Below are 14481 nucleotides of genomic sequence, written 5' to 3' on the forward strand. Positions count from 1 at the left end.
TTAACCAGGGCTGTGGAGCTGGAGTCAAAGTCAGAAGCAATTTTGGGTAGAGTCAAAAGTCGGTAAAAATGCACCGATATCAACTCTGACTTCAGCATCAAACTTAAAAAAAAAAAGTAAAAACAAAAACAATGTACAACACTATTATATGGTAAACTTACAACGTTATAATATGGTAACTTTATAATTTTATATTTATATATTTTTTTGTTCAAACAAATATATTTTGAGGTTTATTAGTACTAAATTTTGTACATTTCCTATCTTTCTGTAAATAATCAAATTTCTCTTAGATTTACTATACATAATCGGAGTCAGTCAGTAGAAAACTCGAGGAATCAGTCGAAGGTTTGGTGCACTGACAACACAGACTTGATTTTAACACTAATATACATATACTAGGGTCATTTTAGCTGTTGGCATTTATACCAAGCTTCTTGTGGACCTTGGGCTTGGAGGAAGGATCACCTATGATGTTCAAGGCCAGCTGTCATGGGCCAAACAGCTAGTATTCTTAACAACTAGATCCCATTGCATACAATGAAATTGCAGTAAAATAATCCTGATAAATGCATTAGTGCACATTCATTAGCTCTAGCTGAAAGTCAGAACATGGCTCCCCTTGGATGTACAGGTTAATCCACCACATAGACAACAAAATGCAAAAATCACCTCTTACATATGATATGCAGTGTTACGTAACTCCCTAGTGATGCCACCATTTTTTGAATGTTGGTTTATAAAATGGGGATTTTCTTTTAAGTGTGACACTAATCGTACGTTTTGTGTTTTTTCCATGTGCCATCAACAGTGTACACTATTTCCAAAAGAGCATGGAAGATACAAGGATTCCTACAGATCCACTACAGAACAAATTTACCAAAATAAAGGAACTAAAATGCAGTACCACCAGCCCACCAGCAGAGCAACAGCAAAAAAAATTACAAACACCAGCCTGGACACGTAAAATAAAATATGATCTCAGATTCTAGCTCATTTCAGAAATAGGACTCTGAGGCTCTCTTTCAGCATAGATAGGTCAGTTCTGAGGCAGACATACCACAATGAGACAGAACATATAGTGTGGAATCATGGAGCCCACCCCTCAAGTTGACCAAACAAGACATTGCACGCTTACAGAGCGAAATCTAAAATATCTACTGAACGCAAGCCTTACCCTCTAATCTACTGATATCATGCAACGTGTAGAGGAACAGACTTCAGAAACTCGGCGCAGCTGACAATTCTTTAACTAATCAGCTGTCCGCTCTGCTCTGCGTGGAACATTTTAGGCTCACGCTGGCAAGAATCCTCATCAGTCTGAAACGCCTTATATAGCAACAAAATCATACATTACTCTTTCATCTATATGTTTAGTGCAACATCAAGTACTCTACAGGTATTTAGCTGTGGTCTGTGCTGGAATGATTAAACCGGTCTGCGCCCAACAGCGAGCTCCTGTTTCGCTCAATGCTTCTTAAGGAGCCGGACTTCACATCTTTTCACAGCACCTTCCAAAGCCAAAGTCCAACTGTCTGACCGATTTCCCTTAGAAAATCCTACTTACAACTCTATGCAAGGATGACTGAATCAACCTATCAACCCAGAATGAGCTGGAATGCTATAAACTTGATGCAAAGTGTATCACAAGGCACCCAGTACTCTAACCTACTGGCTATGTTACACCCAGGTAGCCATTTTAAAAGCTATTCAATAACTGGGCATACACATTTACATGCCACTTGCACGCATGAACGTACAGAATACCAGCACTTTGGTGGATAGGTTTACACTGACTTATAAACGAAAGTGGTAGTACAGTGACGGAGCGCTATTCTGTAAGAAACAGAGACCCCCAAAGGCCTACCTGACCTGGCCAGTTGGCACAGGCTATGTATGTCTACCACCTGCCGGAGGCTGAGAAAATACTGGCTTTCTGGGATCTGCACAGGCTAGATATAAGATCTTTGAGGTTTGAGGTCCTCAGTCTCCACCTGCTGGTAGGCATGTATGACTCATCTGTGTGGACCAGTCCAGAGGAGATGCTAAGGAAAGGGAGTGTTTACATAGGTGGAGCATGGGAAGGGTATGGGTGATGCTGCCACTTATACGCACAACTTACAGAATACTGTAAGTTACGTGCGCCATTGCCTCGGTTAGTCACCCGCACTTATGCCAGGTTTACGGCTGGCGTAACTGTGGGCAGCTAAATTTTAGGCATGTTGGTAACGGGTTATGCTAGTATTCTATAACGGAATCTGAGTGCCCAGATGATGCTCTCTCCAAGCAGCATCAGTGCACCTAAGAGGGGGTGCCTACTTCTAGAATTATCCCACACCTGCTACAGCAATACAACAGAGATACTGGTCTGCCTGTCCCATATTCTTTCATAATAAAAGAATCTAATAAGAATCACCCACCATTTTGCAGCTGGCACAGAAAAAGGAAACCCCCTTCTAATGACTGAGATCTACAGTTTGTACAAGTAACAAAGTCATTTTCTGTTGAATGGCCGTACATTTGTCTTCGTGTTACAATGTTCCCTCTAAACTGTGCAGAAGTCCTGCAAATTGCATTGCTGCCAGTAAGGGGTAGTCAGTGGTGTGCTGTAAAATTTTTAACAACAGGCTCTCTCTCGGGCATAGTCAGCCCTGCAATTTGGGGGGTGGGGGGACACCCGGGGTGGACTAGGAGGGCAATGCATTCCTCTCTCTCCCCCTCCCCCCATGAGGCCATGCTAGGCATACCTTTGCTGGCAGGGAGGCCGAGCCCCACCAGCCAAATAAACGGACTACTGCTTGTTTCTGGTTCTGAGCAGCATGCCAGGAATTCTCATGTATACTTGCGTGAGAAGTCCTGGCATGCTGCTCAGAGCCAGAAACAAACAGCGGGGAGCAGCAGCAGTCCATTTATTTGGCTGGCGGGGCTCGGTATCTTTGCAGGTAAAGGAATTCAGGGGTGCCAAGGATGGCCCTCTCAAAGCTATAGATTTACCACCACTATTTTGGAGATTGAAGGCCAATGAGTAAGGTTTTTCTTATGGACTCCAGCCATGTCTAAAACCAGTTCTGGAAGATGCACATTCAAAAACTGACAGATACATAATACATCCAAAATGTATTATCTTCTCATTTCCATCTTCCAAAATTCCAGACAGCAGCTGTACAGATCATCAGGACCTCAAGCAGTCCAAAACAAGTCAGAAACACAATTTACACCTAATTAAATATGACCAAAACCGAGCTTCTCATTTTCCCCCCCAAACCCACCTCCCCACTCCCCCCGTTTTCTATTTCTGTTGATGGCTCTCTCATTCTCCCTGTCTCCTCAGCTCGAAACCTTGGGGTCATCTTTGACTCTTCTCTCTCCTTCTCTGCTCATATCCAGCAGATTGCCAAGACCTGTCATTTCTTTCTTTACAACATCCGTAAAATCCGCCCCTTTCTTTCCGAGCACTCTACCAAAACCCTCATCCACACCCTTGTCACCTCTCGTTTAGACTACTGCAATCTGCTTCTTGCTGGCCTCCCACTTAGTCACCTCTCCCCTCTCCAGTCGGTTCAAAACTCTGCTGCCCATCTCGTCTTCCGCCAGGGTCGCTTTACTCATACTACCCCTCTCCTCAAGACCCTTCACTGGCTCCCTATCCGTTTTCGCATCCTGTTCAAACTTCTTCTACTAACCTATAAATGTATTCACTCTGCTGCTCCCCAGTATCTCTCCACACTCGTCCTTCCCTACACCCCTTCCCGTGCACTCCGCTCCATGGATAAATCCTTCTTATCTGTTCCCTTCTCCACTACTGCCAACTCCAGACTTCGCGCCTTCTGTCTCGCTGCACCCTACGCCTGGAATAAACTTCCTGAGCCCCTACGTCTTGCCCCATCCTTGGCCACCTTTAAATCTAGACTGAAAGCCCACCTCTTTAACATTGCTTTTGACTCGTAACCACTTGTAACACTCGCCTCCACCTACCCTCCTCTCTTCCTTCCCGTTCACATTAATTGATTTGATTTGCTTACTTTATTTATTTATTTTTTGTCTATTAGATTGTAAGCTCTTTGAGCAGGGACTGTCTTTCTTCTATGTTTGTGCAGCGCTGCGTACACCTTGTAGCGCTATAGAAATGCTAAATAGTAGTAGTAGTAGTAGTAATTATTCAATTACCCTTTGGGTTTAAAAAGCAAAACCATGTGCATGTAAGGACTAGATAAACAAATTAAAACAAAGTTTAAAGCAAATGCCCTTAATATGTAATTATTGGTAGCAACAATGAAATAGTGATAGAATATGCCATTAAACATAATTAGCTTTGTATGAACTTGACGGCTAATAGTGTGCTGAACTGGACAATGGTGGCATGTTTAGACTGACTGGACTACTGCATGAAGGTAGCTCTGCCCTCATTATTCAATATCTCTCTTATAAATAGTAGTAATAAACAATATTAAGTGCATTTTTATAATACCACTGCATTCCACAAAACAAAAGGAGCAAGTTCCCACAAACCATCTTTCTCTTTTGATCTAGGCATAGGAAAAGATTTTAAATGCTGTCAGGTTTCAACCTAATTCATGTTTAATGTGGGAGATAAATGTTATAAGTAAAATACATAAATAGATAGAAACTCTGAATGTTGAGCACCTGATTATCATAATATGATGTCTGTTTTAATGGCTCTTTACCAGGAGAAAAACAACTCTGCACAAATACAACGCATGCTAGAGTATCCCTATAACCAGTCCCTCCAAATGACACACCGATTACAATTTATAGCAAATTACTATTCTACCTATGAAAAGTTATTCATTATTATACTTCCTCGGTTTACACATCCGTAAGCTGCACAAGCCAGCATGTTTGAAAATATAAGTGGGATCAAATGAAAATGGTGCCAACAATAAAGAACGAGAACGTGGAAGAAGTAGCTCACAGGTTTGGTTGCTTTGTTTTGAGGTTCCCTGCTTCCTGTCCCCGCAGTCAGGCATCTGAGCTCTTCCTCCCTTCCTTCAGGTCCAGCTGGCTATCTCTCCTGTTTCCAGCAGTGAGCCGCGGTGCAGGCAGCGCTGAAGACAGCTGCTTCTGGCTGCCCCAGTCCGTCTCGTTGCTTCATCCCTCTCACAGGAAGTTGAAAAGGCAAGATAAAGTGATAAGACTGGGGCAGCTGGAAGCAGCTGTCTTCAGCGCTGCCTGCACCGCGGCTCACTGCTGAAAACAGGAAGGAGAGATAGCTGGCTAGACCCGAAGGAAGGGAGGGAGAGCTCAGCTGCCTGTCTGCGGGGGTAGGGAGCCTGAAGATGCAAAAAACCACCTGGCTGGCCACTATTGTTGAGGGGAGGGGGGTGTTTGAGACAGAAATGGGGGGGCCTGGGCCCCAGAGGCCCCCTGTAGCTACACCACTGGAACAAGCCACAGGGGAGGAGGAGAACAACGATGCCAAGAAGGGACCGAGCCCAAATTTTGGAAGCTGGTTGTTAAAGTTTAACAATTGGCTCCCAAAATTCTTTAAAAATTAACAAACAGCTCGTGCAAGCCTGCTCCAGAACACCACTGGGGGCACTGCTTCAATACTGTGTTTTCAACTGCTAGAGATAAGCAGGTTCCCTAGAATCCTGCAGAGCTTGCCTGTCCCTCACTATTGAACATGGGATAGTGAAACAGCATCCCCCACTGGCACGACTGTAGCTGAAGAACTCTTGCTGAGCTTAGAGGTAAAGCTGTAAAAGCTGCTCTTAGCCTCCTAACATTCCGAAATTTATGGAAATTGTTTTTAAATTACTTCATTGGTACAAATAAACTCTTGTTTCTTGTCCACAGGAACAGGTGAAAATTGTTGCACTGCACTAAGCCCATTACATGACTTCAAGCATCACACTGTCATTTAACACTGATCTGATCATATATTGCTTACCTGGGGATGTGATTAACCTCACTGAAATCCGAGAAGGCATAGATTATAGTAACTACCAGGGTAACCACCACAATAACTGCATCTAAAATGTTGAGCTTCGAGTTAAAGTAGTGCTTGAACCTGAAATACACAAAGAAAGACAAAAAAGGTAGCATTTTCGGGGGGGGGGGGGGGGGGAGAAAGGTGGGTTATAGCATGTCAACAAAACAAAAGTACTATGTAAGCCACATTGAGCCTGCAAATAGGTGGGAAAATGTGGGATACAAATGCAACAAATAAAACAGAGTTACCTAGATCACTAAAATCAGTGCTTGAAGAATGAATGGACTCATTACTACATTCTAGGGCAACTCCACATACAGAAAACCTCATACCTAGTTGATTCCATATTTTTCAAATCTGGTGTGACCGTGCCAAGGTCATTACTGGCATAAAAAAATTCAGGCAATGCCGACTTTCTGCCTATTTTGGGTAATCAGGATTTTACACCAGGCATGGATATTTCTGTTTTTCTAGGACAGAGTGGTTGTCTACATGTTGCAGATTTTCTTTCAGAGACGGGCACTTTGAAACCTTTTAATCTCACAATGCATTTATGTGGCTGGCCCATTATGTTTCACAATTGCTTAAAAATAACTGTGCTACTGGAATTTCTAGAAACATGACGGCAGATAAGGGCCAAAAGGCCCATCCAGTCTACCCATCCTTAGTAACCACTAACTCTTTCTTTCCTAAGGGATCCCACATGCCTGTCCCACGCTTTCTTAAACTCCGACACAGTCTTCGTCTCCATGACCTCCACCGGGAGGCCATTCCATGAATCCACCACCCTTTCAGTGAAAGAGTGTGTTCTCAGATTTCTCCTAAGCCTATTTCCTCGTAACTTAATCGTATGCCCCCTCATTCTAGAGTTTTCCTTCATTTGAAAAAGGCTTACCTTCTGTACATTAACACCACTGAGGTATTTAAATGTCTCTTATTATATCCCCTCTATCTCCTGTCTCTCTTCCGGCGTATACATGCTGAGGTCCCTAAGCCTGTCCCCTATGTTTTATGACCGAGACCACTTACCAATTTCATAGCCTCCCTCTGGACAGACTCCATCCTGTTTATATCCTTCTGTAAGTGTGTCTCCAGAATTGCACACAGTACTCTAAATGAGGCCTCACCACAGACTTATACAAGGGCACTATCACCTCTTTTTTCCCTGATGGTCATCCCTCTTCTTATGCAGCCAAGCATCCTTCTGGCTTTGACCATTGCTTATTCTACCTTAAGGTCATCAGACAAAATCACCCCCAAGTCCCGCTCTTCTTTCGTACACAGAAGCACTTCACCCCTGGATTCTTATAACCCAAGTGCATGACCCTGCACTTCTTAGCATTAAATCTTAGTTGCCAATTATCGGACCATTCTTCAAGCTTCGCTAGATCCTTCCTAATGCTATCCACACCCTCCGGGGTGTCCACCCTATTACAGAATTTGGTATTATCCGAAAACAAACCTTACCAGACAGCCCTTCCACAAAGATTTATTAAAGAGAGCCAGCCCGAGGACTGACCCCTGCGGTACACCACTGATAACATCCCTTTCCTCAGAGCAAGCTCCATTTAGCACTACCTTCTCCTTCCATTTAACCAATTTTTAACCCAGTAAGTCACTTTAGGTTCCATATCAAGGGCACTCAGTTTATGTATCAGTCGCCTGTGTGGAATCATGTCAAAGGCTTTGCTAAAATCTAAGTACACCACATCTAGCGCACTTCCCAAGTCCAACAGTTTGGTCACCCAGTCAAAGAAATCAATCAGATTTGTCTGACACGACCTGCTTCTAGTGAAGCCATGCTGCCTCAGTTCCTGCAGTCCATTCGATTTGAGAAACCTCACAATCCTCCGCTTTAGAAGAGTTTCCATAAGTTTGCTCACCACTGAGGTCAGACTGACAGAGCTGTAATTCCCAACCTCTTCCTTACTTCCGCTCTTGTGCAGAAGGACCACATCTGCCCTTCTCCAGTCCTCCGGAACCACTCCAGACTCTGAAGAATCGAAGATTTCAGACAGCGGAGCCGCCAGATGTAACCCCACCAGGCCCCATCACTTTGTCTACTTTTAGTTTAGCTAGCTCCTCACAAACACAGTCTTCTGAGAATCGGTCCCGGTCTTCCACACATCCATCCTCATTTGCATTTGTTTTCTGCAGTCCAACCCCTGGCCTTTCATCCATGAACACAGAACAGAAATAATTATTAAGCACTTCAGCTTTATCCTTATCAGCTTCTACATATACCTTCCCCTCAGCTTTGAGTCTCACAGTGCTATTTTGGCACTTCCTCCTGTCGCTTATATATCTGAAAAACGTCTTGTCCCCCAATTTTACTGTATTGGCTATCTTTTCTTCCATTTGCCTCTTCACATTCCTGACAGCTTTTCCAGCTTCTCTTAGCTTTTCCAGATATTTTTGCCTGTCCTCCTCTTTCTGAGTGTTCTTGAACGTATGAAGGCTAACCTTCTTTCCCTTTTCAGCTACTATGCTCGAGAAACAGAGTGGCCTTCTTTTCCTCTTACTTTTATGTAATTTTCTAAAATAAAGGTTTCTCACCTTTAAAATAGCTCCTTTCAGTTTCACCCACTGCTGTTCTACTTCCTTCAGCTGTTCCCATTCCTGAGAAATTCCCCCATCTCGGCAAAGTTGTTTTGAAATCTAGGACCTTCAATCTTGAATAAGCCCTCTCCTCCTTTGTCTTAATATTGAACCATACCATTCGGTGATCGGTAGATGCCAGACGATCTCCCACCGTAACATCAGAAACATTCTCCCCGTTTGTGAGCACCAGGTCTAGGATAACTCCATCCCTCATAGGTTCCTTTACTCACTGATGAAACAATTCTACCAGTACAGAATCCAAGATTTCTTTGCTTCTACATGATCGTGCAGCAGGGAAGCCCCAATCGACGTTTGGCATGTTCGCCTATTAGTAATACTTCCCCTTTCCTAGCTATTTTGTGGATGTCTTCAATTAGGTCTCTGTCTGTTTCTTCTCTCTGTGAAGGTGACCTATATATTACCCCAATGTAAATACATTTTACTTTCCCTGTTACCAATGCAGTTCTGTCACTTTAATATTATTTTTAACATATGATGCCACTCCTTTCCTACCCTGTCCTTTCTGAATAAATTATAGTCAGGTATAACTATATCCCAGTTATGGCTCTCTGTGAACCATGTCTCCATGACCGCCACTAAATCCAAGTTGGCTTCTATCATTGCAGCCTCTAGATCTAGAAATTTGTTTCTCATACTACGGGAACTGGTATACAAGGTTCTCCAGATGTGACTTTGTTTTCCTTTTCTATAAGGGTATTTGATGTCTTACCTTCCTGGGGGTTATTTATGACTTTGGGGCTTTTCTAACCCATCCCCAGCAAATTTAGTTTAAAGCCCTTGATAGTACTTTAGCCAGTCTTATTGAAGATACTTTGTCCCTTCCTTGAAAGATGGACACCATCACCACTCAGTAGCTCTTAGAAAATCATCACATGGTCCAGAAAACCGAAGCGCTGTGTTGGCACCATCCACGCAGCCACACATTTAGCTCCAGGATGCGAGCTTCTCTCATTCGACCTTTACCTTCAACTGGAAGGATTGATGAGAACACTGCCTGCGCACCTAGGTGCTTTATCCTCTGACCCAGAGCCATGATGTCACGTTTGATATGTTCAGTAGAATAACTGGCAGTATCATTTGTGCAAACATGAATAAGCAGCATAGGATAGTGGTCAGTAGGCTTGATGAGTCTAGGCAATCTTTCCGCTACATCTCGAATCTTGGCACCAGGCAAACAGCACACCTTCCTGGACAACATGTCTGGTCTACAGATGGCTGCCTCAGTACCTCTCAGAAGAGAATCACCAACAACCACTACCTTTCGTTTCTTGTTGGCCACCGATCCAGCGGCTTTGGGATTCTTGATCATTTTCTCCTCTTGTTCTTGAGATGTTTTGAGCTCTTCTGCCTCCAGGGCTGCAAACCGATTCTTCAGTCCAACCGAAGATGGAGTTGGGGAGTTGATTTTGCAGGATCTGGTGACCTTTATCTAGCTGTCCTCTTTCTGCACAAGGTCTTCTCTCCCTTTGCTGGAGATCCCTAAACAACCAAGTATCTGTAGAATGTGTTAGTTGTGAAACCTATCTCCAAAGCTGCATTAAACAACCTTACTACACCGCTGCTTGGGCTAAGGGGTAGAGCCTAAGACGCAAGATCTGCGGGTTTGCTAGCTGTGAAACTAAAATGGTTTTCAAGTGCAGTGCCCAGTAAACCATATCAAATAAAACAGTTGTTAAAGATACAGTGCAATCAGAACAGACAAGGATTAACCAGGTAGAAATGAGAGGGAGGGAATGCAGAAAATGTGGCTTATCTCAGACAGTGAGGTTTCAATCCAAAAGGCAGATCTTAAAGAAAGAACGTGTATTTGCCCTTTTAGTGTGAAATCTTTTTATTTAAAGTTATGTTACAGAACAACAACAAATGAACAAAATAGGGTTCCAACATAGAAAAATATTTAAGGTGTGAAACAATACCATAGAGGAAGTAAAGAGCTCTGACTATCAGGCTCATTTTCGAAAGAGAAGGACGCCCATCTTTCGACCCAAATCGGCATAATCGAAAGCTGATTTTGGGCATCCCCAACTGCTTTCCGTCGCAGGGATGACCAAAGTTCACAGGGGCGTGTCGGAGACGTAGCGAAGGCGGGACTTGGGCGTCCTCGACCCATAATGGAAAAAAAATGGGCGTCCCTGACGAGCACTTGGACAACTTTACCTGGTGTATAATTATACTACAGCAAGAAGCCCTCACTGGATGCCCACCGGAAGGGTGGAAGGCCAGATTTAGGACTCAGGCTGTAAAAATCCGTTTTATGGAATAAATGCGAGAAATGTTCCCTTGAACTGGCCATTTGGGGGAACATTTTGCGCTGATCATAGATTTTGTAGTATTCTTGAATTGAGAATTGGTGAAGCTTTCAGTCATAAATAAGGAAAATTATGCATTCAACTTTCTGATTCCTTTCTATTTAAAACAGTATGCTTTGTGTATTTAACTAACACCTTGCTTCAACTAACTCTTGCCACGTGGTGATTTTGTCTTGAAGCGATATGCTTCTTCCTACTTCTTTGTCTGATTGAAAAAGGGTTACTTAAACTCTATGTGAAGGTCAATAACTTTTGAATGTTTTTTTTCATTTGTCTTTTTAAAGGAACCTTTTTCTGGCATTGCCTTCTGAATATGCCTTGCTGCAATTCAGATGTATCATATTTGGTTTTATTTTTATTTTTTTTTAAGCCTATTTTTATCTTACACCCTTCAGAGTGTTTTTTTTTTCCATTTTTTAATTTTTTTTAATTTTTCATTTTCGATACTTTTCTGTTTTGGGGACACACCATAGTAGGGATACACCTCACGGCCCTCCTCTCTGATGCTGACGTCCCTCACCGAGGAGACGACTGCTAGCAAAGAAGAGCTACCCGATAATGTGTCTGATCTGAAGGCTATGTTGCAGCAAAGAATCGCTACATTAAAGGACAGATGCACAGACCCCAACATTACCCGGTGTGAGATACGAGACATTATTGAGTGTGAGTTTCAACAGATACATCGATTGGTCCATGAGCGAAAGAGATAGGCTCTCCACTTACTGGAGTTGCAAGAAGCTTTGGCCTCTACCCTTCTTTCTGAATCGTCTAGCTCGTAAGTCCTGCTGGCCTCCTGCAGCTGAGGGCTCAACCCTTGGTGAATGTTAGTCATCGCAGGTGAAGATTCCATATCTATTGGCGATAGATGGCAACACATTGCCCTCCATACATCAATAACTTGAACATTTACCATCATCTCTAAATTTTTATTGTTAGTTTTTGTACTTATTTTGTTCCATATACTTAACCATTGTTATTTTGATCATGTGTTCGTTAAAATTACCAATCTGTCTCGCACGTTATGCAAGCCAGAAGTGGGGATATATTATGCACATCCCAATTTCTAGTATTAAGAGGGTTGCAATTGACCCCTACCAAACAGGAGATATAATTTTATATATACTATTGCTATTTATGAAAATTGGCTTTTCATTATTTAACCCTTATGGTTTCCCTTTTGTTTTTGCACTTAATTAGCACTGATTTCTCCATGTTTACATTGTCTTTCATTTCTCTTGACATTTATATATTATTTTTGCTTATTCAATTCACACTGATTATGCCCACCAAGATATAGCAATGTATCATTCAGGCATACAGTTATTTTGCTTATTCCTTTGCCAGCCTCTGACTCTTGATGGACTTGATGGTATATGCCTAGAATAAAGACATGGAAAGATCCAAGTTTGTACACCATAAATACGTCTTCAAGATCTATCCAGGCCCAAATGATGTTAGATCCCCTAAGGTTGTGGCAATGATCTTTACACCTTGCAAACTACTGGACCACAAGTCTTGGGTCCATGTGAAAGATATACGTGTTTACTCAGCCGCAGAACCAGATGTTACCAGCCTAACCATCTTAAGACCAGTCACTTCCTTCAGCAAGCCAGCCTGAAAATCCAGCCCTGTTAGATCTTCCAGATTCTTCAGCGCTTCCACCGCCTCAACCATGATCGATGAAAGAGAGTTCAGAACTGATACTTCATTTGAGATTAACTGTTGCTGTCTATGGACATTATAGATTCATATTTTGTTTTATTTTCCAGTTTAGCAGCAATCCTGTCTATATATATTGAAAAGGTTTTATTTTTATTTTCCTATTATTTCCTTTATTGTTCTAATTGTTTTTCTAAGAGTTTCCCCGTTATTTCTGTTTATGTAATACAGGTGTAAACCCTGTTTGTATCAACCTGTTATGCAATTGTTTAACTTTGGTATAGGCTTACTTAAGCTGCATGTCTTTCTGTAGGTTTGACTAAGCTCCAAGTGGGGTAACGGATATATAAAATGCTTCCCATACTTCCAGGTCATTATGCATATGTCCAGATCCATGCATGACCTTGGTTAATATACATTTTCCTAGGATTGACCATTTTTGCTGTATAAGGCAACCTCATACTTGTTATCCACTTTTTAGTGCTCATGATTGGATGCTAATGATGAGTAATAGTAGGGTCCAAGAATTCCGACCTGTTTAAGGATTCTGAATACCTACAACCTAAAACAGCCTGCAATCTGAGTACTAAGCATATATTTGTTGAGCCACCATAACAATGCTTAATCAAAACCACTGTTCCTTCCGAGGACCACTGAGATAGATACATTAGATTATCTCCCCATGTACTATGCAACAGATACAATAGAAGTCATAGCAAGACCTGAAAGTATTTATTAGTATGATCCACCTTAAATTGCTATTACCCACATACCTATACTTCATGAGATTTTGCAGATGAACTCATGGATTTGTCCCATTCATAAAACCTCTCTCACTACAGGTTTGAGTTAGCCTTAAGAGGGGTAACATCAAGATTAAGGCCCAAGGGATTGGGTAATATAAAGGGAATTCCATATGCCCAAATAATATATCACCTGAGAATGAAGTTTCCTATCTTGCACCATACCTTCTAACAATTTGTAAGACCAAAACTCCCCCTCTCGTTTGATAGCTTACCACCTTCTGGAATGGATGATGACGAGCTTGACGAGCTTTGTGTCACCCCTCCTCAGAGGGGGTGACAAGTGGGGAATGTATAATTATACTACAGCAAGAAGCCCTCACTGGATGCCCACCGGAAGGGTGGAAGGCCAGATTTAGGACTCAGGCTGTAAAAATACCAGCTAGGTTTAAAAATCTATGACTGGCTGAGCAAGGACTTGCTTTTCCTGCAAGTTAAGAATCTGCAAAAGCAGGTCTGAACAATGAGTCTTAACACAACCAGGTATAACTTTCTAATTGAATATGGCACCTATAATGAACGAATAATGGGTAAGAGGGATAAAATGTTGTTCTTAAAATGGGGCTTATTTTCCATATTATGGCACACATATCATAAGATGATAGAAAAAGAGGAAGTGAAACTGATATGCTAAAAACAAGATGTTCTGGCAGAAGAAAAAAAAAACCACATGTTGACAAAAGAGGAAGTTGCACAATATTTTGCAAGAGCTAGAACAGATAATTTTAGTATTAGGGAACAAGTTGTTTACAAAAACGGAAGCACAGATGGACACCACAGAGGTTGTGCAATATTAAGCAAAAAGTGTCCTGCCATAGACTCCTATTCAGACAAACTACTATAAAAGGGGTGAGATTTAGACAGAGAGTTGGAACATATCCCCAACGCATTTGAAGGAGGGCAGGGCTCTGTCCAATTGAACCCAGAATCTGTCTGATGAATGTACCTGATTAAAGTCTGATGTGCAAATAAACTCTTCATTCCAAATGATGATTTGTGGGCTTAACTTAATGATGAAAGGCTGTAAGTACAAATGCTTTTGCTGCTTCAGGCTATCTTTCACTGCATTGTATAACTTGTAATCTAAATCCAGTTTGTCATAAGGCTGGTATCTTTTTCCTTACACCTAACAATT

The 14481-nt window shown here is 42.1% G+C and overlaps 1 protein-coding gene across 2 annotated transcripts in view; it reads right to left on the reverse strand.

Moving 5' to 3' along the window:
* LOC115468605 (phosphatidylinositol 3,4,5-trisphosphate 3-phosphatase TPTE2-like) overlaps positions 1–14481 on the reverse strand; it is a 149924-nt gene that overhangs the window by 56474 nt on the left and 78969 nt on the right. For both annotated transcript variants that reach the window (XM_030200427.1, XM_030200426.1), the window contains one exon: positions 5912–6031. In XM_030200427.1, coding sequence (XP_030056287.1) covers positions 5912–6031 — 120 coding nt within the window. The remainder of the gene's footprint in view (positions 1–5911; positions 6032–14481) is intronic.

This window comes from Microcaecilia unicolor, chromosome 4 (assembly GCF_901765095.1).
Source record: "Microcaecilia unicolor chromosome 4, aMicUni1.1, whole genome shotgun sequence".
Classification (NCBI taxonomy): Eukaryota; Metazoa; Chordata; class Amphibia; order Gymnophiona; family Siphonopidae; genus Microcaecilia; species Microcaecilia unicolor.